The sequence below is a fragment of the Harpia harpyja genome, chromosome 10 (assembly GCF_026419915.1).
Source record: "Harpia harpyja isolate bHarHar1 chromosome 10, bHarHar1 primary haplotype, whole genome shotgun sequence".
NCBI classification, from domain to species: Eukaryota; Metazoa; Chordata; class Aves; order Accipitriformes; family Accipitridae; genus Harpia; species Harpia harpyja.
Window position 1 is genome coordinate 8,973,285 of NC_068949.1, and position 24,728 is coordinate 8,998,012.

Sequence of the window (24,728 nt, forward strand, 5' to 3'; positions counted from 1 at the left end):
TTTTTTTTCGACCTGTTTTGTGTGGGATCCTGTTCCTCCCACCTCTCTCCTTGAACGCAGGTGCGGTTCCTGGCCGGGAGCAGGACCCATCCTTACCTGGATGATGGCCTTTCCCCCCCTCCCTGCCCTGACGGCAGGAAGCCAGCCTGCCTCTCGGCTCTGTGGCCGCAGGCAGGGTGCCATAGCTGAGCCCAAACTCCTCAGCCCCAAGTCGTTAATTTTAAGGGAATTTCAGATTGGCATCCTCGCGCTGGGAGGCTTTGTCGTTGCGTGTTATCCCCTCGGTGGCGAGCGGTGACTCGTCCTTCGGGGGAGCCGGACCCCGCATCCCCATGACGCTCCCCCACCCTGCGGCCCTTTACCTCAGAGCCCCCTCGCCGGGCCGGGGCGTCCCTCCCTCCCTCCCCGGTCCCGCTTCCCCGCCCGGGGGTTGCCGGCCTCCCCTCGCTGCGGGCCGGGGCGGAGGAGGAGGAGGCGGGGGCGGGCGCAGGGCGAGAGGGGCCGGCTCAGGGACGCGCTACGTGTCGCGGGAGCCTTTATAGCCCCGGCCCGGCTCGGCCCGGCCCCGCCGCCCGTCACCATGTCGAGCCGGCAGCAGACGGTAGGGCCGCGCCGCGGGGCCGGCGGGCGGGGGGGGGGGGGAGCGCCGAGGCCGGCTGGGGCTGAGAGAGGCCGCGGGGCACGTCCAGCTTACTGAGGAAACCCTCTCCCTAAATCCCCGGCGTCGCCGCTTTCCCCGGGGGCGTCGGGGCTGGCTCCGAGGCGGGCGGCGCTGGGGGGACGTGGGCTCCCCGGGCTCCCTCGGCTCAGGGGATCGAGCCCCGCGGGTCCCGTCGGCGGCTGGTGGGCGCCTTCTGCTCAACGCCGGGACGGGACCCGGAGTTTTCCTTTTGAGTGCACCCATCGCCTCGCAGAAGGACATTAGAACCGTCACGTTACGGGGCTGGGTGCTGAGGATGAATGCTCTCGCTGCAGGTCGGTCCATGTTGGTGCAAAGGCGTGGTGGGCGAGCTCGCACGCCCTGCAAGGCACCTGGGCGAGGGCCCGGCTGTCCCGCAGGTTAGTCACGCATCCCTCTGCTGGCGTTCGGCAAATATGCTGTCCTGCACGTGCCCCGCACGGCTGTGCCGAAAGCTGCCGGCTTTGGTGCTTGCCACGCTGATCCTCACAGAGAGCGGCTGCCCAGGCGAGGCCGAAGGTCGAGTCGGCGAGAAGGCTGAGCCACTGCCTCACTCTTTTCGGCTTTTCGGGTTTCCTCTGCCCAGGTCCCACCCCAAGGGGGGGAGAAGCTGGTGACACAGCTGTCACCACCAGCCATTGGCTTTCAGCATTGCTGCAGAGCCAGTTTTTTAAAAAAATAAAACACACAGCAAGGAAAAATAGCCAGAGCATAATTCAGTTAGAAATTAAAATTGCAAATCGCAGCCACAGCCAGAAATTGTTTTCCGCTTGCCAGCTGCCCTCCCTTAGTTCTTGGATTTGGGATGTGAGATCTGGGTCCCTCTGGCTGCGCATACGTCTTCCAGGTTTTAAATCAGAACCATAAGAGCTCTTGATGTAAGTCTTTTGGGCTGCTTTTGCTGGTTGATTATTATTTTTTTTTTACCTTGTCGTAAATTTTTCAGATGGATTTAATGCATTTTGAACACACTGGTAATCTGTCCGGATAGGAATGCAACCAAAACCACGCGTAACAAAGGGCGCCTGTGCAGCAGGGTGCTCTTGGAAACGTGAAAACGTGTGGTTTAGGGATTATTTCAGGGAGGGGAGGTGCAAGATGTGAGCCATGTATGGGAGTTTTGTTTATTGCTGTGACAGGAGAGAGGCATTACTGAACTTCCAGAATAATCCCTTTCCTTTGCCTCCACCCTGGGCTGGAAAAATGACCTTTATAGCAAGATTATGGCTGACCTTTGTACCGTGACTGTCAAAACAGATGCTATCTGCTTGACAGTTGTAGGCGTATTTTCATGTGCTTATCTGCCAGGTATGTGATAGAATGAGAAAAGGCATGATTTCACTAATTACACCAGGTTTTGGTAATTATGATGAAACAGCAATGATATCCCATTAATGACCCTCCTGGTCTATTGCCAGGGAGATGCGTTGCACAGAGCGTAGATGAAGGTCTTGCTCCTAATACGGTCTCAGCGGCTCCTCGGTTCCAGCCATCTCAGGTTGATATCAAAGGTACGGGATGAGGCATTTCACTTTGATAGGAGTCCCTTGATCAGCACAGTTATTTGCATATGCACACAGACAATTGCGTTCAGTCTCAGCAGAATTACACAGTGAGGTTCAGGAGGGTTGAGGCATCGGCAATGTATCAGAAATTTTGCCTAATGAAGGAGCAGGCAACAGCACAATGTGCTCCTGCAACTACCAGCCTAAACGCTGTAGCTCAGAGGACTTTTAATATAGTGGTGAATTTTTCACGACATCTCTTATAGCTGCAACAGCTGAGACGGTTCCATTAGAAAATGAAGATGGGATGCACAGACTAATTTGTCCTACTGAGATCCCTATTAGTACAGCAGCTCGTCCTTCTTTTACCCTTTAATTAATCCCTGTTTTTCATTCTCCCGGTAACACGACTTCTTATTACTCATAAAAATCCTTATTACTAATAAAATCTCAGGTTTTACCACTTCTTCACAGTGTGGGTGATGTGATAATCTTTCTCCCACTGACAAGGTTTTGTGAGGCTGAATGTTTCCAGCATTATTCACTGTCCGAGAGTATGTCAAAAATGGGTTTTGCAGGTGATGTTGATTAGCTGTCAGCTTTTGAAAGGGGCAGTAAGTGCTAGCTGTTGTGAGATGGACTGGCTGTGTTATTTGACTATGCTTCTCATTTTGGAAATTGACTAATTATAAGCCCAGGATTTAAAACCTAAATTCAGCCTGAATGCCCTCTGGAGTTTGAGGCTAGTTTGAAGATGTTTTAATTGCACACCCATTTATTAATAGAAGCTTACGGTGAGGTACAAAGAAGAAAACTTTAGTTTTTTTACTTCTGCACATGTTGTCCTTAAAAATGACCAAGGCACCTTAATTCTGCTGAAGATCCAAGACTTGGTGCACAGGAATCTCTCTTTGGCTGGTTAGTATGGAAACGCTCTCTTCGTTTCTGCTCATGACATTGCAAGAGGCATGAAGTCCTCTACATGCCAGGCAGTGTCCTTCTGTTCACAGACCTCATTGACAGGAAGCATTTATTTCTGACCAGTTTCAGGACTGACTTTTGGGGGAGAAGAACGGTCTTTAATGATGACCTTAAAGACTTAATGTTCCTTACACAGGCCTCCTGTGTGCCCCAGTGGCGAAATCCTGCTCTCGGGAGGAAGTACACCATAAAGTAATTGCAGCGAGTAGCATGGAGCTGTGGGACTGCCCTTGTTTATTGTGTGGGCTCTTGCACAGCGCAGCATTCAGGGCTGAGTGGTTCTTTTAGCCGTCGAAATAGCAGCTTGTTCTCCCTACACCTGCGGTGTTGCGGGTATTTCCGCACCTCGTTACCTCTCCCCGCCGAGCAGTGTTTTCATAATGAGGAGGATACAGATGGCACAGTGTGCTCCAGGGAAACAGCTTGCCATGGAGCCCAAACCCACGGGCATGGCCCTGCCCTGGAAGGGCTGGCACCTCGCCGGGGTGACTGGCGGCATGGCTTGCATGTCCCTGTGGGTGTGTGGAAAATGCAGCTCAACATGGGAGGTGTTCAGAGCCGGCTGCCAGAGTCCTGCGCCTGTCAGCGGGCGGGTGTCATTCTCACTGGCTGCTTTCAGTGAGTTTCTCTTTGGATGTCCTTACAGGTGCTTAGGGGAGAACAAAAGCCCAGTACTGAAACTGCCTTTTTCAGTGTGTTACAGCTTTGTCATCTGTCTGGTCTTCTAAGAGTGTCTCCAGGAAGCTGAATGGCATGGCATGCGGCATCCCTCGCTTTCACCAGGATGCTGTTTCCATAGCCCAGTGGATCACAAAGCTTAACTTCTGATAGTTCAGTTTTGCTTGTGTAGGGCTTAGATGCACAGCTGCAAATTATGTGGTCTTATTTAAAGATAAATTAACATGTAAAAATAATTTAGGGGGGGGGTTTATTATTTATTTAAAGAGAAGGAAAAAACCCAGAAGATCAGATGACAGCCCTGAGGAAAATATGAAGAAGCTAAGTTTCTTTGCCTGAAAACTATTATCATGTTGAAAAAACTGCAGCCACAGGGCAGAGTTCAGATGGACTGAGTGATATCACAGGCTGTGCAGTAACATATGTATAGCTTCATCAGTTTAATTGCAAAGCAATGTAGAATAAAAAGTTTATTAAAAAAAACCCTAAACCATGCATTCATCTCATCGCATGCTTATTCTTTATTATTGCCTTGAACATAAAGACCAAAACATCTTTAAGGATGTTGATGTTCAAAGCAGTTCTGGGTAGCTTATCACAGTGACAACTTGCACAGATGACAGTGCAGCAGGCAGCAGAGCCCTGATTTCAGGGAATTAGCGTGGCTTGGTCTGGGTTGAATTACTCAAGACTGTTTCTGATGTTTCATCCAGTGATTCAGAAGTCTTGGGTTTACAGATGTGATTTATTTTGTGAAACACAGTGCCTAACTCATTGCACCTTGACAGTAAAAAGTGATTGTTTTCTAGTTGCTCATTGTGTGCTTAGTATTTCTTGGCTTATTTTCTATCACTTTTTTTGCTTTCTATTTCTTTTCTTCAAAGATCACGGAAAGGTCAGCAGATTAACTATCTCAATACACTGTTACTTCAACTTCTGTTGTTTCCTTTAGCTCTCTCCCCTTCTCCCTATTTCTTTTGAAGTCCTTTGGTATTAAAAAGTTACCTTTCCAGTCTGTTGCCCGCACCTTGCTGTTTCATTCACTTGTGCTGTTTTACAGGGCTGCCGGTGTGCCAGACCCATGTTTATTAACCATACTCTGCTCTGTAAGAGCAGGGATATTCAATTTGGGGATTTTCAGGGAAGAAAAGTCAGAAAAAGTTGCAGGCTCCTAAACATGAATGCCTCTTTCTTTCCGTGGTTCAGGCAGGCTGACTGCTCCAGGGGATGGAGAATGAAATAATCAGCTTGGTGTGGTCCAGCCCCAGAAGCTGCAAGCTGGGGACCTTGGTGGACTTTCTCCAAGTGCAGAAAGGCTTGTCTGGTGTCCCCTGGTAGTGCCGTGGCAGCAGGAGCAGCAGGGTGTGTTCTCCAGGAGGCTGCATGGACAGAGCATCTTCCAGGGCTGCAGAAGGGCATGCAAGTGGAAAACTGGAAGGGTTTTTCTCCTGGGGTGGGTGGTTGCTGCCTGAACACCCCTTGCCTCCAAGGGGAGAGGCAGGTAGGTCAGGCCTGATCCCTGCGGATGTGCTTGGAGGTTAATCTTTTGCTTTCCCAACAGGACTAGTGGCTCTTCAGGATATCTCTTCATCTCCCAGCGGCCTCGTTTGGAGGAGCGCAGCTGAGCACTGCTGCTGCTGGTGGCAGTCAGCATGGTGGTGCCATCTGGGGTGGTGGCCAGGGCACCTAAACCTGACTGTAATTTCTCCAGCTCTTGATTTGAAGCGCTTTGAGTCAGCACGTTGTTTCCTGTCCTGCTGCTGGACTCCTGGATAAATACAGACTCCAGCCTTGTCAGGTTTTCAGGTTGCACTGATTAAGTCTTGGCCAACTACAAATCCATGCCAAAACCCATAACTCAGGCATAGGTTTCCATCCATGCTCTCCTTGGGTAGCCCCTACAAGTGGTTTTAGGCAAGACAGTGAATGGTTTTGAAGACCCCATGCTACCAAGACATGTGCACTGCAGCTGCAGCTTAGATTTAGGCCATGAGGATTTTGTTTTTCTAAAGGCTTCAAGAAAGTACTTTCAAGAGAAGTACTGGCATACTTGCTTTTTTTTTTTTTTTTTTTTTTTTGCTGGGCTGATGTTGATCCTGGAGGGTGTCTTTAAATAGCCTTTAAAAATGAAAAGCCCTTGCCTATGTGAAACCAGGTGTTTTAGATAAACTTGCAGCTGTACGCACCCACAAAAGATAAGCAGTGTGCACGGCCTGTATTAATGCTCCCAATGGTATGCTCCTGCCTTGAACTTGTACTTTGGTCACAGTGCTCATACACTTTGGTATCTTAAAAGTCCATTAAGAGAAATGCCGTGTAATTCAGGTTGCTGTTTATTAATTTACTATTATTGTGAGCAGGCTGGCTAATGATTATCTCTGATCTGGCTCTGAATCACAGCTGTAGGAAGTGAGAAATAGTTCCCTAATGGTCTCGCAGCTTAATAATTTCTAAGTGAAAATTTACTTGGAGTGTATCATTAACAACAGGAGGGATGCAAAAAAAAGCTTGGTCAAGGCATTTGGTGTGGATGTGCGTCACGAAATGGGACGCTGGGAATTTAGGATCTTGCCTGTAGGGCTGGTAGCTCATTGCTAGCACTGCCTCCCGTCCCTCGCAGAGCTGTCCTTTTTCATTTACTTGCAGCTTGGCTCGGTTACAAGCGTATGTGTCGAAAGTTTTATCTACTGAGTGGGTACCAAAATGTGTTGGCCTGTTTGGAGAGCAGAGCTTGAGAAAGGAGCCGGTTTACGTAATTTTGTTTTTTTCAATGTGGCTTCTCTTTAGATGCAGCACTGTAGTTTGTTGAGATGAGCTTTTTTGTGCATCTTTGGAAAACCACCATTTGTACCTACATTTCCAAGACTTTCTGACCTTGAGGTCTCTGCGGCCTCTGGCAGAACAAAACGTTTTCTTTGATATCAAACCGTTTTTCAGCTCTCCATTGTGGTGCAAAAATATGTGTCGGGCGGGAGGTCATTTTTTAGGCCTGCCCAGCCTTTCTGATGGGAAGATCATTTGTTTGTGTTGCCAGTGGCTGTGGGAAGAGGGAAAAAACCCTTCATTTTAGAGGAGGTGACTACTGCTGCAGGGTGCTGAGTTGCGTGCTTGCGTCTGCCAGGGACCCTGGGCATGATGCTGGACGAGTCACCTCAACCATGGCTGGGGCAACTCACTGCATCTGCCCCCATCTTTGCAAAACTGGTCTGAGGCCATGAGGATGGATGTGAGGAGCATCAAGCTCTTGGAGGTGCCGCCTGAAGTCCAGTGGAGCTGCTCTTCAAACGCGTCATTTTTATAAGGCTTAAATATTGTGGGAGCTCAAGTCTTCATCTGCTGTTTGCCTTGCTCTCTGCTACTCTTCTGTGGCTGTAAAATCGGGGATGATGCCACCCTCTCAGAGAAATACTGGGAGTTTGCATGAACTTTTGAGGGACCAAGTAATAATAATCCCCAAGGAAAATGTGTAACTGTCCTTCAACCAGCCTTTGAGTAGTGTGTAATGATTAAGACCTGTGCTTACACCTGGTTTGGGGAAGGGTGAGGGAAATGCTGAATAGTCACTTGTTCAAGAAGAGTACAACATTCTTGGTGCTGACTTAGGCAAGGGTCTAGGTAGCCCCATGTGCACTCATGTAATTAAAAGCCTGTCCTGCAGCTTATAGGGTCAGATGCGCAGGTAGATGGGGCAGGAAACCTTCATCCTGGCATCTCTGAACTTGAGTCCTCAACTTAGACTTTTCTCATGCAGCTTGTTGTGTAGGGTGGCATGTTCAACGGTATGACTGAAAACAACCCTGCCTTCAGCCAACAGAATTAGCGAGGGGACTGAGGAGGTACTGAGTGAGGGGAAGGTCTGTTTGCCCCCCTCTGTAATTTCCAGCAGCAGCCGAGAGTGGGGGCTAGGGAAGAGTCTATGGCTGGGATGCCACAGGGCATTGTCCGAGCTTCCATTTATTTACAACTTGAGATACCAGAGGCTGTGCCTTTCTTCCTGATAGTCCCTGATAAACTTTCCTTCCATGAATTCATCTTAATGATTTTTTCCAGCCAAGTGAACTTTTGGCCTGCTCAGCAGAGTTCCCCTGTTTAACCGTGTCCTCTGTGGTGGTTCTGGCCGAGTTTCCCCCACAGTCCTTCCTGCTGCTGCTTTTGCACTTTGCAAACCTTAAAAAAAATCGCTGAGGTGGAGAGACATCTCCTGTCGCCTGCTGGCAACCATTGACCATTGCAAAGTCAAGTGCATGGGGTTCAAGACGCCAGGTTCAAGACTGCGTGTCCATCCTGGATACCAAGTGAGGCACGGAGAGGCTGTGATGCTAAACCCCCACCAGCCTGGGCTTGTGTCCAGCTTTATTCTTTCAGCAGGCTGCCACGATGTCCTGTAGAGGAGAAGTGATACAAGAGGATTAGTTCTTTTACAGAAATATATATATTTTAAAACCTGATGAAGCTGCTTGAAATGCAGATCCTCTGTAGCTCCCACTGTTTGTGAAACCGCTAGAGCTTCTCGAAAGGTAAAGGATTTCTTTCCTGAGAGGGATATCATGGGCATGTGTCCTCGGTTCAGCTGGGATAGAGTTAATTTTCACAGGAACCTGGGAGGGGGGGCACAGCCGGGACAGCCGACCTGAACTAGCCAAGGAGCTATTCCATACCATGTGACATCATGCTCAGTATATAAATGGGGAGCGGGCCGGGGGGAGCTCTCTCGACTTTCGGTGGCGGAGCGTCGGGTTCCGGGTGGTGAGCAGTTGCACTGTGCATCACTCGTTTTGTATATTCTTTCATTAGTACCGTTGTTGTTGTTGTAACTTTTTTTTGTGTTGTCCCAGTAAACTGCCCTTATCTCAACCCTCGAGGTTCCGCGTTTTTTTTCTTTTCTCCTTTCTGATTCTCCTCCCTATCCCACCGGAGGGCGGCGGGAGGAGTGAGCGAGCGGCTGCGTGGTCCTTTGTTACGGGCTGGGCTGAAACCACGACAGCATGTTAAAAACAGGTATCTTGTCTCCATATTGTTTAGAGCCAAGATGGGCTCAGTTCAACCTGTGCTAGCTTGGAGGGTGGAAGGAGATTCAGCTTTCTTAGCAGAAGATGGACCTGGTGTCCCACCTGCATGCTCATGGCCATAGTTAGATGTTGGCCTCCAAGTTTGAAAACCTATTGCAAACTGAGTTAATAGGGACACAGAACTGCTGAATGTGGCTCACTGTGTTTTGTGTTAGAGCAATGCTAGTTCAGCTTTTAAAGGTAAGTTAATGATGGTCCTGGTTTGTTGAACTAATTTCTGGAGCTCTCAAAAGGAATGGTTTTGATGAAGTGGGATATCACTCTGACACGTTGGCTCCTGGCGTTCGCTGGAGGACCCTCTGGGTAAGCTGGTCCCACGTGGCATCTCTGAACAGCAGAGCTTGTGGTTTTGATTGTATCTTGCAACCCAACAAAATTAGCTCAGCTGACAATCTCCTGACACTGTACTGCAAGTTTTTCTTTGCATGGTATTTGGTGCAGGAGTCCTGGCTGCCTTGCTTGTTTTAAGGGTGTCTTAGCTTGTCACAGTAAGAGATGGGACATGTACAGTGGCTTATTTACGATAGAGAGCCACAACCTATTAATTAAATTCCTAAATCTTGTATTCAAGAAAAAAAAATGATTACATGTAAATACAATTCCTACCTTGAAGCTTTTTTGATACTGAAGTTAATGCATAGTCAAAATATGTACCCTTGTCCTCCTTTCCTCTTGTCCCTGGAAGCTGAAGGACTGATACTCAGTTTACCATTTCCGTAACCTGATATTTTTCTCCAAAAGAAGATACAGAAGCATGGCTGTGTGTACTGGGTAGTCATTCCTGGTAGGGGAGCAGTGGTGTGCTGCTCTGTTTTGGTGCAGCATTTCTCAGGCAGGTGCCATTGCACTGTGCAAAGCAGCTCAGCTGGCTGTCAGTCACGGCTCTGTGCACTGGTGGAGGTCACAGGCCTACACCATCTCTTTGTTTTTTAACTAGTCACCTACCTTCTCATTGCATAATTCCCTTCTTTTTGGTTTTCTCAGAGGCTAAATAGACGTGCTTGATCGCTTTCTGTGGGTGTTCAATCCCAAAACTTATCCGTGCTGCAGCAATAACATAATTTCTGTTCCCTCTTTTTGCAAGATAACCGGTTTTTGCATTGTCAGTGGTCCTGCGGTCTTGGCGTGATCCAGAGCAGCCTTGTAACAGACCCCAGGCATCAGAGCAAAGCAGTTCTCCTTTTGCAATGTCAAACCTATTGTTTGCAAAATGAACATGAGCTGAACTGCTGAAACGATTTCATTTAGGGGAGGTAATTTAGCAGAACTGCTCTGAATATAAAAAATAGGGCAACCATGGAAGGATTTCTTGTTTAAATTGTTATTTTTGTCAGTGGCTGACAAGATGCTGTGTTTGTCAAATATTTGTTGCCCATGCAGCTGTCCCTTGTGATTTCTGGAATGAAGATGGGAAGATTGTTTTTATAACATCTGTCCTGGCATTGCAAATTTGTCTCAAATGTAGGAGCGCAGGATGACTCGCTGGTTTTCCTGTGTTGAGGAAATTAGAGCAGTGACATCATGTAATTCAGAGATGAAGAAACGCCTGATTTGGGTGCCTTCAGAGAGGTAGATTTTAATGCCCAACCTGCTGATTTGAAGTCACACAGTCTAGAAATGAGCATCTGATTTGCAAGGTGACTGGAACATGAGCCTGGTTTTGTTGTTGATTTTTTTTTTTTTGCCAGAGTTGTATAAAATTTGATTGCGGCAACCCAATACATGCAAATTTATACCAAGAGAAAAATATTTTAGCTGCAATCAAAAATAAGGTCTTGCTAAGACCTCAAAAATTCCTGCGGGTTAAGAAAAAAACACTTTAGCTAACACCAGTTTGAAAACCTCATGTGTTAGCAATGTTTGGCATCTCCAACCGTCTGTCTCCAAGCTGAAAGACTGCTTGTTTTGGGTAACTGGGATGTCTCTGCTGGTCTTCTTAAGATCTTCTGTGTTGCGTTCCTGGCAGGGGACAGGGGCCAAGGTAGCGGTGCCAAAAGGAACAAGCGTCAAAGGCGGAGGGTGCCAAGGAGCGACTGAGGTCTGCTGTGGTTTATTCAGAGCGCTGAATGAAGAAAGGGAGTCCAGTTCAGCATCGTGCCTGGTGCGAGGGAATGCTGGCAACCCCAGCCCCGAAACCTCTGCAGGGTTTTTGGTGACACATCACTGTATTCTGTATTACTCAGCTAAGTCTAAAAAGAAAACATAACATTATTTCTTCTCATGTACGGGTGGTGGGAGAGGAGACGAGTCCCACGTGCAGGAAAGAGGGCGGATGATGGTACGGGAAGCAGGAAGGCAGGCGGTGCAGTAATGCGTCGGGTGCTTGAGAAGTCCCACTTCCCCGTCTAGACCTGCGAGCCAGGCTCTGCGTCGTGACGGTGGAATCCTGGGAGGCGAAATGGGCAAAATTTCCAGGGTAACTCCGTCTTGGTGGGGTTTTTCCCTGGGAAAGAATGGAGCTGATTTTGAGGCATTTACCACCTTAGTCCCTTAAATGAATCAAACTCAAGTTTGGGAAAAGGCTATAGGTTTAGGGTTACAAGAGCCACATGAGGACTTCAGAGACTCTGAGGTTTCTCCATTGTTCTTCAATATGATCGTAATCGAATCTTTGCTTCCACAAGCAAAACCCCCCTCTTTCTTCTCTTCCTGCTTTTCTTTTGAGTGTAATAGTTTTGCTTTTCTGCAGCAAATGACTCTTACAGAAGGTTTTTCCCCCTTGTTGGTGACGGACACTTTATCTTCTCCATTATGCCAGCTTGCCCATTTGCAACAGCAGCTGTGGGAGTTGCCCTGGTAGAAGAAAATAATTTTTTAAGGAAAAGTCCCATAAACTTAATTTTTATGCATCAAATTCAACTGATACGACAAAAGATCTGGTTTGTTTGGGTTTTTTTCCAGCAAGATGGCAGGATTTGGGAGGGGATTTTAAAAAATAAGTTACATCAGTCTCCAAAGGCTTAAGCAAGTGTTTGACTTCAAACTGGAAAGCTTGCTTGATCATTTTATCATTTTAAAAGCCTGTTTTACCATTTGCAAATATGATCAGCTGAAAACATTTTGAAAGCCTCTTTTTTTTTTTTTTTTTCTTTTTTTTTCTCCTGGAGAGATGTCCAAGCTACAGTACCAAAATAGGGTGTGTATTAAATGCTTGACTGGGAAAAAAAATGAATCATATTCCAAATTATGTGAGATAGCCCTATAAATAAAAATGCAGCTGGGGGAGTCCTGACTCTACCCTCGCTGCTGGGTCAGGGTTTCCCCAGGGCTGTGAGTGCTGCCAGCTGGATGCTAATTGTGTTCGTGTGAGGCTGACCCTTCTGCTAAATGAGCCAGACCTGTGACTAACATGCCCTTAACAGCACTGTGCTACGAGAGCATTTGTCCGCTGGCTTTTTTCTTGGGCTGATCTGAGCTGTGTTTTCAGGAGGGAGTCCCTCTCTGGAGCCGGGTGTTGCTGCAGCCTGCCATGAGCTGTGGCTCTTGGACAGCTTCCAGTGCCCTGCCTGTGCCAGCTACAGCAGGCAGAGGTACTCCTGCAGCGGCAGAGGGGATTTAAGGGTGCAATAAGGATGTTGGTTTAGACCTTACCAGCCTTTGCAATGACCAGCACTGCTTTCTAATGAAATCTTTCAAATCTTTCCTCCTGCGACATTGGAGAGCTCTCCCTTCTGTGGATGGCTGAGCAGGGGTTGGCCTGAGGATGTTGTATGCGCTTAGGGGATCTCTTGAATGTCCCACTCAGCTCCCAGCTCAGCTCCTGTCTCTCCTCCTTTGTTTCCACTCCTTGGCTGTGGCACGTGGCACTCACACTTGGTTCTCGCCCTGGTCCCATTCGTTATGCAGCCATGGAGATGCTGGCTAAAGAAATGGGTAGGTGGGGGCAGGAGGAGATGCTGCCTTGCATCCTAAGGACCAGAGTTTATACATACTTGAATTTCTAGTGGAAGATGGCAAATCATCCATGTAAGTCATTGGGACAACCCTAAATGTTGTTCATCTAGTGCATTTTCTATTAATCGTGCAGTGGTTCTGCTCCTAACAAATGTCAGCAATGGTTGGGAGAGGTCCCCCAGACATCGTGCATTTAGCTATCAGATGAGAGAAGATGCTCCCTGATAACACCTCTCCTGTGGGTGGTCACATGCAACCTTCGATTTATGTGGGCAAGCACAGCTGTTCCCTTTCAGGGCCAAATACTTAAGGAAGAGCTGAGGTTACTTTTTCAGACACCATGAATTGAGCAATGGTAGCTCTCAGAGCAGAGGATGCTGATGTTTGTAGATGAAATCTCTCCAGGGTTTGCTCTTGGGCCACTGATGCTTCTTTTTGGTGGTGCCCTCGCTCCATTTGATCATGCTTCAGCTCTGGCTTCCCAAGCTATGACCCAGCTAGCGGATGATTAGGTGGGAAGTCGGTGTTTCCTGCTGAACAGCCCGTTTCTGGCCAAGCAAGCTGCCAGCCCAGCCATCTGCTGCGTGCTCGTGTTTCTCTCTGTCTTTTTTTACTTTTGGTGTAGCTGGCAACAAGAACTTGAGTCAGTGTGTGGCAGGCACTTGCCCAGGGTTAGAAAGAGTTCACCAGCAAGATTATTAACATAGCAGAAAAATCAGAGGGATTTGGTACTGTCTGGACCTCGCGGCAGGTAGGAGAGGTCTGAGAGTGTTGCTGATTTGCAAAAATGCCCCCAGTGCTGCTCTCCCAAGCTCCAAAAGATGGCAGCGTGCAAAATAAAAGCTCTGAGATGCATGCACACTGCAGATTTACAGCACAGCAACATGTACTTTTAACATAACAATCTCGTTACATCAGCCACATAGGAATGTGTTAGTTCCTGCATCTTCCCGAGGCACGGACTTTATCATAGTTCATCTCCTACAGGACAGATCCAGCAGATCAACAGTTTGCAAAAGCAAGTGTGCGGCTGGAGTTCCTACTGATGCAGAGGGCATGAAACAGAGATTTGAAGCATGCAGGTTCATTTCTCCACACAGAAATATTGGTCTTGTCTGTTGTGGTTTGCAAACAAATTGCAAAATACCTGCTTTATGTTTTTTGGAATGCTACACTTGAGGAGTGTTTAATCACTGGGCAGGCGCTATGCTGCAGCAGGGGAGGTTTTGCTGCAGGGCTGAGTGGTGGCAAGCTGCTCGGAAGGTGAGTTTGGGCACTTGTGCTTTGCTGAGGGTCCTTGGCCACGCGACACAATTTCAGAGCAGTGCCAGAGCTCAACCAGGAGTAAACACAGCAGAAACACACCAGTGTGTCTTGGGAGAAGGGATTATTTTTGTCAGCTGGATCTTGTGTGTGTGCTCATTTAGTCTCGCTGCTGAAGCCTGAAACTCTGGGGATGGGTGAAAATTAAACCATGGTGGTGCTGTCTGTTCATACAGACTTTTGACAACCCCCTGTAAAAAAAAAGCCCAAAACCCACAAAAACCAAATCTTGATCTACTTATCTTTTGTTTTCTGAGTCACCAGGATGTGTTGGGCTCACTCACTTTTTCAGGGTCAGGTCTAAGGAGGTTTTGGTTTTTTGTTTTTGTTTTGCTGTGGTACCCAGGCTGTGTTTCAGACAGCGTCTTGCCTGTCCACTACACTCCAACCCCCAAATAGTTGATTTTATCCTTTGAAACAAATGTGGAAGGGGGAAGCGATGTTGGGGACCTGCTCTGGTGGCTGTGGCAATGAAAATTGGAAGTGAGAGTCCTGGAGCAAGAAGGTGCGTCGCTGGAGGTGGTTGAGACAACAGCCCTGAAAACCTTTTTAGCCTGGGACTTCCCATCAAGTCGTACGGTGGTGGCACGGGGTGGGAATCAGTCACCTTGGGCCAGCTCTGGAGCAATTGCTTCTCCCTCCCAGAGCTTCTTCCAGTGCAGTCTGACAGCCACGGTGCCGACGTTGAGGCTTGCCGAGAGTTAACCTTGGAGGCGAGATCTGTGACCATTATTATGACTATTTTGTACACAGCTATTCTTAGCAGTAAATTAAAATGTTCTGTAGTGGGGTAGCTGTTCAGTGTGCCCACAAGCAATTGCAGATGGCAAATTTGCAGGTGTAAAGAGGCTAATTTTGGAGCCTTTCACTAAAATTGAATTGAAAATGGACATGAAATTCCGAGTATAGTTATAAATCACTGTGGTGGGAGATTGGTCTCTGCTGGGATGCTGGCCTCTGAAAGATAATAAAAACAAGTGAGGAGAGGAGGGTATTTTTTCTCTTCTGCTATGGAATAATTTTCACTCAGATTTCTGTGCAGGCAGAGCCCTCTGTTGCATACAAAATACCAAGTCTCCAATGAATGCTTATGCCTTTGCTGGATCATGTTAAAGTGTTAATGGGCCAGCAAGCAGAGGGGGGAAAAAAAATCAGGCTATTTTGCTGACATGTTTAAGAGTGACCTTTTACTTTATTGTCTCTCCCATTCCTCTTTTTTTTTTTCTTGTCAAAATTTTTTTCTTGGACACATGAAAGATAATCACTTCCCTGCTGTGACTTCAAATGTAGAAATATTTATATAGCGAGATGTAAATCATGGGAAAGCCTAGACCTGCTCTTGTACTGATGATACGAAATGGATAAACCTACAGTCATGAAGAATCCGGCTAGGGAGAAAATATTTATATCCTCTCTCCCTCTCGAGACTTTTCCTTTGGCTGCCTTGATTGGAAACAATCCTCATAATTAATAAGGTCTTGTAGATATTTTATGTGCAAAAAGTCTTTGTCAAAGTACCATTGCCGGAGCTGCATGGCACAGACAGGCTGTTTAGGCTGCATCCCAGATGCTGGGGCTGCCCTGCTGCAGCAGGTCGATGTTAGGAAGCACTAAAATTCAGGCCTCCAGCTTGGCATCGTACTGGTCCCTTCTTTGCACTGGGAAGTGCATGCATACATATTGGGTGTTGTTTTCTCTGCCTCCCATCCCACCGTCTTCCCTGGCTGGGTCCCAGTCTCGCTCAGCTCAGCCCTGCTACATTGCCGTTTCTTGCCCCAGCTGCAATTCTTAGCAGCCGTGTTATGTTAAACATGGCAAGTAAATTAGCACCTTAAGTTGCTTTTGTTTTGCAAGCGTAATTAAAATAATAGGCGTGTCTGGCTGTATTTTAAAATGCCAAAGAAGCAGGGAGTGTGCTGCCTGTATCTCTACGTGGACTCCGTGTCCTCCCCAGCCTGCCTGCGGGTGTATCAGTCACCCGGCAGCACTCCTGCAGCAAAGCAAGTCACCTTCTGCCACTGCCGGCAGCGGCGGATGCAAAGGCATTGCCACCAGAAGGGCTTTGAGCAGAGGCAAATACTGTCTTCAAAAAATGAGTCTGCTGCTCGGACAGAAATCCAACTTATGCCAAAGGCAACTATTTTCTTCACTGTTTTCCCTTTTGTACCAAGTCCGCTGCAATGGCTCATGCAGATTTTTAATGAATTTGCGTTTCTCTCCCTTATATTAGTCCCAGCAGAGATTTTCTTTTGTACGGAGAGCAATGAGGTAACAGGAGCATTTTGTTTTGCTTTGTTTTCATCAGGGATCAACCAATGTGGTTTACCAAGCCCATCACGTCAGCAGGAGTAAGAGAGGACAAGTTGTCGGTACCAGGGGTGGATTTCGAGGCTGCACGGTTTGGCTAACAGGTATTTTCGTCTGGGTGTGAAAGCGTGGCTTCACATGTGAAACCCACTTGCATACATAAGTATGGCTCAGAGGTGGGGATTTGGGATCTGCAGGAAATGTCAGCGTTCCTTGTGAACTGGGAATTGCAAAACATTTACACGTGGGAAACACCAACATGCGGTGCTGGCGCAGCAAGATATTCTTCCTGGCAGCTGCTACCCATAACTAATGTTTTTATGAATTCCACAGCTGTTATCGGCCTCCTGAACAGGTCAGAAGCCCTGAGGGTCACGCTTGTTCTCATGTGCATGGCTGAAGAAGCCTTGGCTCAAATCCAGCCAGTCCTTGCCAGTGAAACGTGCCCAGGGTTGTCCAAAATGGCATGCGGATGTGTTCATTCTGGGTCAGTGTGAAGTTTATTGGGATACCTAGGTTTACTGTGTTTAAAGTGACCTCATGAGCAGCACAACAAGGCAGTCGTCTTGTCTGAAGAATAAATACTCCCAGAAAGCGAGTCGCACTGGAAGCAATTCCTTGCATAGCCATTGTGGGTTTCTTGTGTTATTTCTCATTTCGTACGCTTTCTGATGTGTTGCCCTGCTCTTCTGCTTTGAAAGATAAACTCATTGTTTGGGGATTAGAGGCTGCTAGAAATGACAACTGCGTTTATTTTGCTCCACTAATATTTACACAACTCTATCTTTTGCCACTTGTCCAGTTGTTTCTTTGCTTGTTAAATATTGGTATTTTCTGTGACTGGCAGAAGATGTTGAAAGATGTACTTGGAAAGGTTTGTAAAGCCCTTCTGATTTGCCTTCATAACAGCTTGCGTGCTAGATGTTGGATTAAAACACATTTCTGTTTTGTTCTCTTCTTCAATTTCAAAAAGGTGGCCAACACCTGATCTGCTTTAATATAATTTCTGAAGCCAAAAATCCAATTTCCTTTTTTTTTTGAATATCACTCAAAAATCTTGCATCTGAAAGGTTTGAGTTTCTCTGGCTGATGATTATTCTTTGAAATAGACAGTGGTCTCCTAACTTTTTTTAATTTAATTTTAAGAGACTATATGGAAGGGCATGTTATTGCATGGACTATATGGATTAAATGGAAGGGCATTTGAATGCCCTACATTGCCAGCTCAGGAGAGCTATCAGTTAGTCTGTTGTACTACAGAAACCGAAGGCACAGCCAGCAGGATTCATCTCTGTCCAGCCAGGTTTCCTCTCCAGCACAAACATGGCTGTTCTGCAGCAGACCAAAAGTCCACCTCGCCCAGGGTCTTGTCTCCATGGGTGCTCAATAGTAGATGTTATGCAAAGGGTATAAAAACAGGTGAGCAGATGATGCTATCTCCATAGGAGATTTTCCAAGCCTAGGTGTTTCTTGAGACAGGTGTGGTGTTTGGAGGTGTTATCTCTCCTAAGTCAAGGTCCTCTTCCATCTCAAGGAGATTTCAACGCATGGATCCCCACCCAAGGGAAAGGAGGAGTTTGGTTCTCCATGTGCACTTGCTGCTTTCTGACAGAGCCAATAGCGAGTGCTTTTTGTGCAAGTGGATGGAGCTGGGATGGGAAGTAGCCACCTTGTTTTGGATTGTTGTCTTTCTGGCTGATGACTCCAGGAGACGTGGGCAGCTGAAGATGTGCTGCTTGTCTACACAACCATCCTGCTCCTGCTCGCACGGATCTGTGGGTGCTGCTCCTGCAGAAGGAGGTGTCCGTGGATGCAGAGGGGCAATTGCAGCTGCTGGAGCCTGTCCCCACCCCACACAGTTGCAGCAAGAATGTCTCCTTGGGTTCAGCCTGGGAGAGCTGTCAGCTGTTCATAGGGGGAACAGGAGGAGGAAGAGGAAGATGCTGAGAGACTTGCAGGCAACAGCGTCCTTTCAAGCTTCCCCTGCTGACTGGTACCTGTTTGTCCCACCATGGCCTAGCAAGAGGTACTTTTGCAACACTGCTGGGTTGAACCCCTCCAGATGTTGGGATATAGCAGCTTTTCTCATGGCATTAATGCCACCCCTTCAATAAGATGGGTTCACCAGGGCTCTAAAAAGATGAATCCAACTTCCCTACCTCATGCCTTCCTAAAGCAACTTCAGACAGAAGGATTTTCGTTGCCCATGTCCCAGGAGGTATTGCATTACACTGTCATTTTCAGTCTTTTGACCTCAATCCTGAACCTCACTTTTCTGTCTGCAATAGGCCTTTCTGGAGCTGGCAAGACAACCATTGGTTTTGCTCTGGAAGAGTACTTGGTCTCTCATGGCATCCCTTGCTATTCCCTGGACGGTGATAATGTTCGGCATGGCTTGAATAAAAACCTGGGTTTCTCGGCTGGGGACCGCGAGGAGAACATCCGCCGCATCGCAGAGGTGGCCAGGCTGTTTGCTGATGCTGGGCTCGTCTGCATAACTAGTTTCATTTCTCCTTTCGCAAAGGTAAACTCACTGCACCATATTTTGCTCTTTTCTGGGCAGCCTTGATCTCACGATTGTTCTTAGGGAAGAGATTTACGTGGAGGACTTCCTATATATGCCATCAGATGCTCCTTTTAACTTCTCTGTTCTTTTGTAAGACACCACCAATACACAGAACTACATGCGATCAGGACAAATTTCTGGAGGGCAGTTTGACGTGACCTCTTCGAATATATTCAATGTTACAAATTGATTAAAAGCGAAGAGAATTTTAAAATCTCCCTACAGAGGCTCCTACTATTAACTTGGTAGGAGGCAGAAAAGAGGTATAGAAACAATAGCCTGTCATAGTGCTATCACTGCTCTGTTGGAAGAAGTATTGATTGTGTTTTTATCCTTCCGGAGAATACCAAGTAGCTGCTGTTATCAAGCCGATGCAAGCAGTTCCTTTTTTTGACACAGGGCAGATAATTATTCACATTCTAAAGTTCTGCTGTCCTGCTTAACGAAGAGATCTTCTTGATGTTTCAGACAGAAAAAGCTGAAAACAGGTCAAAGTTGTAGATCTTTTAAATTATATTTAAAGAAAAAGGGGGAAGGGAGATGAAAACCCCTTATTAGAATTAGTGTAAATTTAATAAATCTATACCAGAGACTAATTTACCTGTGTCGAGTTCCAGCACACATCATGTAGGAGGAAAGTGCTTGCTGCAATTCAGACACATATGTTTTTCCCGTCTTTCTTCTAACAGGATCGTCAAAATGCGCGGAAAATTCACGAGGCAGCTGGACTTCCTTTCTTTGAGATCTTTGTAGATGCTCCTCTAAATATTTGTGAAAGCAGAGATGTGAAGGGCCTGTACAAAAAGGCAAGAGCTGGAGAGATCAAAGGTATGGAAGAGTGAGCTCTTATTTTGCGTTTTGATTTCCAAAGCATTGGATAGCTCTGTTGTTGCAGCTCTGCACGTAGAGGTAGGTTACTAGAGGCTCTTTGTAGTGCACAAGAGTATCCTGCTTTCCTAATCTTGCTGTTACAAGTGTCACTTGTACCCAGTATGGTTGAATGCTTGCTGGTTGTTTGTACAGCGTTGTTGGCTCTAGAGCACCAAGTATTACATTAAATAAATCTAGTTTGGGTTTAATTGTCTGTAGGATTCACAGGGATTGACTCAGAGTACGAGAAGCCCGAATCTCCTGAACTAGTGTTGAAAACGAATGTTGCATCAGTATCTGAATGTATTCAGCAGGTTGTGGAGCTCCTCCAGACACAAGTAGGTCATTTTTACACTACCGCCACTGGCAGCTTTGTAAATCTGCTTTCGGATATTGACTTTTTGGTGTTCCCTTAAAAAATGGCGTGTTATTTACAATTGCTCTCTGTCTTTCAGAACATCGTGCCCCATGGCTCAATTAAGGATGTTCTTGAGCTGTTTGTACCTGAAAATAAACTCAATAGTGTCCAAGCTGAAGCAGAGATGCTGCCATCCATCGAGATCACTAAGGTATCGTCATGCACGGATGCTGTGCTGTGATTCAATCATTATTTAGCTGTTCGAAGGGTAGAAGCTTCAACAAGGGTGTTGCTAGAGGGGGCTTTGTTCCTCAGATGGCTGTGTCCTTTTGTGGCTGTGGTTTATGGTGAGCTGAAGTGTGGTCCTGATCCTCAGCCATTTTCTGCCGTGTCTCCACCCTGTGCTGTAGCAAGCCAGGGCTGTCAGTCTCCTTCGTTGTGTTAGTACAGCCCCGCAAGCAGTTGTGCTATGAAAGTACATGAGTCTGACTTAAAAAAAAACCCAAACCACCCCCCCCCCATGGCTTTCTCCCGCTTTATGAACGTCCTATATTTGAAGCAAAACAAATGAGAGTGCTCTTGCAGCAGAAGGGAAGGAAAAGCAACCTCTGAGCATGACCTGGTGACAGGAGTGCCGTTTGGGTTTGTTTTGCAGCTGGATCTGCAGTGGGTGCAGGTGCTGAGTGAAGGCTGGGCCACTCCGCTGACCGGCTTCATGCGCGAGGCAGAGTACTTGCAAGTGATCCATTTTGGCACCCTGCTGAATGGTACGAATCCCCACGCTTTGTGTCAACGCTGGCTGGCAAGCCGCTGTGGGATGTGATGCTTACCCCACGGTGTCTCAGCAGGCAGCCGTACAGAAAAGCTTAATGCCTGGCTGTGGTGTTCTCCTCCTTTACTCTCGCCTGTTAAATGCGAGGGCTCGTAAAGGACCGCAGAGGCCAGGAAGCTGTCCTCCAAAACACACCAAAGGGTACAAAAGGTGACAAAGTTCACTGTGCTGTGGCTGGCACCCTGGCACACAGCTTTGACATCTCGCACAGTGCCGATCAAACATTTTGGGAGCCATTGTGTAGCTCTTTTCATGTTCAGTGATACCAGGGTAAATAAAGATGCAACCCAAAGCCAAGTAAGCAGGGAGGCTGCCAGGCTTAATTTGAGGTGGGAGGAGAAGGCAGCTGTTCCTTGGAAACGGGAGCAGTGCCTGATTTCACTTTTTTTTTCTCCCCTGTTTTCCTGCTTATCCATTACCGTAACTTGAAATAAATCAGATTTACCTATTAATTAGCAGTATGTTAGAGGTGCTTCAACCCTGGAAAAGGCAAAGAGTGTTCAGGCAGTGATTGTCTACAGCTGAGACTGGGGCAGTAGATATTTCTGTCCTGTTTCCCACCTGTAGATGCTGTCGCTGTGACTTTACAGGCAGACAGGGCACTCACTTTGGGTTTTGTAGACCTGATAGTGATCTCTGGCCTCAGGGATTTGGGATCTTGGTGAGCGAGTCCCTTTGAGTCTTGCCCTCCTTCTAGAGGATCCAGTGGTTGCACGGGGCAGTGACTTGCTGCTGTTACGAGGCTTTGGGCACCGTGCAGCAGATGCAAAGCTCGGGACTGCTCGCTTTGGACCGAAGGAGTGTCTGTGTGGGGACTTCTGCTTTCAGACATGTCATAGCCTTTTACCTCCCACCTAGTCTGCAAACAGGGTTCAAAAGCACATGTCCTTGTTATCAGACCCCGATCTGTGGTCTTTGAGCTGCCTGTTGTGCCTGATGAGGTCACAGAGGCGCCCTGTAATGACTGTGTTGCTCCAGAGCTCTGCACTTTGCACCAGAGGCTCGTCTTGGCATCTGTTTTTGGGGTGCCCCCCCCCCAACCTGTTGGCATCACTGAGCACAGCTCCTCTGGGGTCCATGGGCATATGTTCAGGATTTGTAGAGCTCCGCAGGGTCAGGGACAAAGCCCAGGACACTGGCTTTTGGGGAGGATGAACTCTCCAGAGCAAGGTCTTTGTAGTAGAGGGCATCAACATCAGTCCCCGGTCCACCTTGTCTCCACGGAGGTCTCCAAACTCAACATCTCCATGGTTAGGCCTGCAGGGTGACATCTGGGCAGGAAGGAGAACATCCCTGGTTTGCTTGGCTGAGCTTTAGGAAACGGTGCAGGGTTTCCATCTCATGGTGCCGAGGCTGGGGTGCGCATTGCCAAAGAGAAGTTTGAGGCTGGTCTTTCCAGAGTCATTGGTCCAGTCCTTTTGCCCTGGGGTGGGGGTGGTGGTTTTGGCAGCTCCAGCTGTGCCTGAAAGGGCTGCAACTGTTTTGGTGGACTTGTGCAAGTTAGTGCTCCTCTCGCTCAGACTTTGAGCAGTAAATCCCACCTTGATGCTCCCAACAGTTGGGTGAATGGGGTGCTTTGTTTGGGGGCATGATGGCCACCAGGAAGAAAGGTGGATCTGCATGTTGTAGGGCAGCAGGAGTGCCGCAGAGTCTCCAACACTCTTCCCTCCACACCAGCGACGCGTGCCTCTGTCAGGACTGGGTGACAGTGAAAGCATAGGTGTTGGACATCGCTCCTGGCCAGTGAGACCCATGTTGGATGGGTGGACGCTGGAGAGGGGCTGGAGCAGCACCGTTGGAGGCTTGTGGTTACGCAGTGCTTGCTGGAGGTTTTAAATGAGTGGCTTTGGTTCTTGAAATGGCTACTGTGACTGGTGCCCGTGAGTGTTAATTACCTTAATTGTGTTTTGTATTCTCCCAGGAAGGAATTGCTCTGTAGCTGGTATGTATATAACTGTTCTTCAATTGTACAGAAATTACTTCAATTTAGATTTTTTTGCTGTAAAGTGATTTTTTGAGATTTAGCAAAAAAAAGAAAATTATTAAGACTAGACACAACCACGGCCTGTTTATGATTCAGCCGGTTCCGAAGAGGCATGACACAGGCCATGTCCTGCTGACCAGTCTTCACAAAAATCCCAGTCATGTAATTTTGTAATTACCTTTGCTGGAGTGATTTTTTTTTTTTTTTAAACTCTGCATCTAGCATTTGGAAGTGGAGCATGGAGATCCTCAGCTTCAGCATCATTTGTTGTTTTCATAATTCAGCTTTTTCCGTGCTGACTTTATTGACTGATCACTGGTTAATGTAATTTAAATGTATGAAGTTGATATTGATTGGATCCCATGTGACTATGATTATTCATGGAGGTGCTTGAAAATTGCTATCTGGCAGATGAATGATACCTAGTTGTGAATTAAAAGTAAATGTAAACATTTTAATAAAGATTTTAAAAAAATTACATCATAGTCAAAATCCTCAAATTAAGACTCTCAAGGATCCAAAATTATTTCAGTCAGATCAGAACAAATTGAATCAGTGATTTGTTCGTTCATGTTTGTGAATGGAAACTCATGGGAGAGACTGATTCTTCTATATTAATACCGGGATATCCAAGGAGAAATGGGAGGACCTTAGTGGAGGACTGGGAAACTGAGGGAGTGGGGATAAAACCAATGTGACTTCTAGGTATTTAGGGACAACACTGAAATTAGAAGCTACATGTGCAAATGTAGGCTTGCTGTATACACAGAGAAGATAGATTAAAAATGGACTCTGCAGAGATAAAAAGGAGGAGGAGTAACAGTATAGAGATATCTAGAAAAAAACAAAGCAAAGTGTGACAGTGTTTTCCCTGTTGGAAGAGGCAGTTCAGGAGATGTGCAGGGAATGACGTGTCCCAGGGAACACCAAGCTGGAGCCATCTTAGTAGAGGTTGTTCTCCTGGCAGGGAGCCAGGTAGGGGTTATATCCAGGGTTGCATTTTCCAAGTATGTTTAAATTTTTCGAAGAGACTTTACAAGCTAACTGGAGAAGAACCAATCTTTCCAGGGAGATAAAGAGTCCAGAAAGTAATGAAATGCTCCAGGTGTCTTTGAGACATCTCTGGCCCAAAGATGAGGAGCTTTTGCATTCCACTAATGTCGCTATTTGTTAACAGTGCAGAAAAAAAAGGGGCAGTGAATAAATTTACATGGCTGATGGTGAATCCCTGAGCTAGTCCTGCAAAATTTGGCTCTCCAAAGGGAGAATGTGTGCCTCTGAAAACCTCTGTTTACTCGGTGCCCAAGACCAGCGCCCAAGGCTGGAGGACGTTAAAATCGTCCCTCTCTCTTGCCAGACGGTGTTGTCAACCTGAGCATCCCCATTGTGCTGCCGATCTCCACGGAGGACAAGGAGCAGCTGGAGGGCTGCGAGGCGCTGGCACTCAGCTACGCGGGACAGAGGGTGGCAGTCCTGAAGAGCCCCGAGTACTTCGAGCACAGGAAGGAGGAGCGATGCGCCCGTGTCTGGGGCACCACCTGCGCGAAGCACCCGCATGTCAAAGTAGGTTTGTCCGCTTGCTGCTCTGGGAAGCCTGGCCAGGATGGGAAATGCGGGCAGGGGCAGGAGAACTGAACCTTTCCAAGGTTTCGAGGGCTGTGGGTGTCCTATCTGCTCTCCAA

At 47.2% G+C, this 24,728-nt stretch overlaps 1 protein-coding gene and 1 long non-coding RNA gene across 5 annotated transcripts in view; both read left to right on the plus strand.

Moving 5' to 3' along the window:
• Window positions 1–498: 498 nt before the first annotated feature.
• The window catches only part of PAPSS2 (3'-phosphoadenosine 5'-phosphosulfate synthase 2), a 28,322-nt gene continuing 4,092 nt past the window's right edge, over window positions 499–24,728 (plus strand). Inside the window, exons 1-10 of one of the 4 annotated variants that reach the window (XM_052798697.1) lie at window positions 581–601; window positions 976–1,059; window positions 10,879–11,013; window positions 16,435–16,540; window positions 18,725–18,960; window positions 19,692–19,830; window positions 20,092–20,210; window positions 20,328–20,441; window positions 20,886–20,997; window positions 24,404–24,609. In XM_052798697.1, coding sequence (XP_052654657.1) covers window positions 581–601; window positions 976–1,059; window positions 10,879–11,013; window positions 16,435–16,540; window positions 18,725–18,960; window positions 19,692–19,830; window positions 20,092–20,210; window positions 20,328–20,441; window positions 20,886–20,997; window positions 24,404–24,609 — 1,272 coding nt within the window. Of the gene's footprint in view, window positions 602–975; window positions 1,060–10,878; window positions 11,014–16,434; window positions 16,541–18,724; window positions 18,961–19,691; window positions 19,831–20,091; window positions 20,211–20,327; window positions 20,442–20,885; window positions 20,998–24,403; window positions 24,610–24,728 lie in introns of all 4 variants that reach the window. The other 3 variants (XM_052798694.1, XM_052798693.1, XM_052798695.1) reach the window with 3 other exon arrangements.
• LOC128146843 (uncharacterized) lies at window positions 1,619–8,270 on the plus strand. Its single transcript, XR_008236857.1, has 2 exons — window positions 1,619–2,190; window positions 2,451–8,270. It is a non-coding gene; the product is annotated as an uncharacterized LOC128146843 (long non-coding RNA).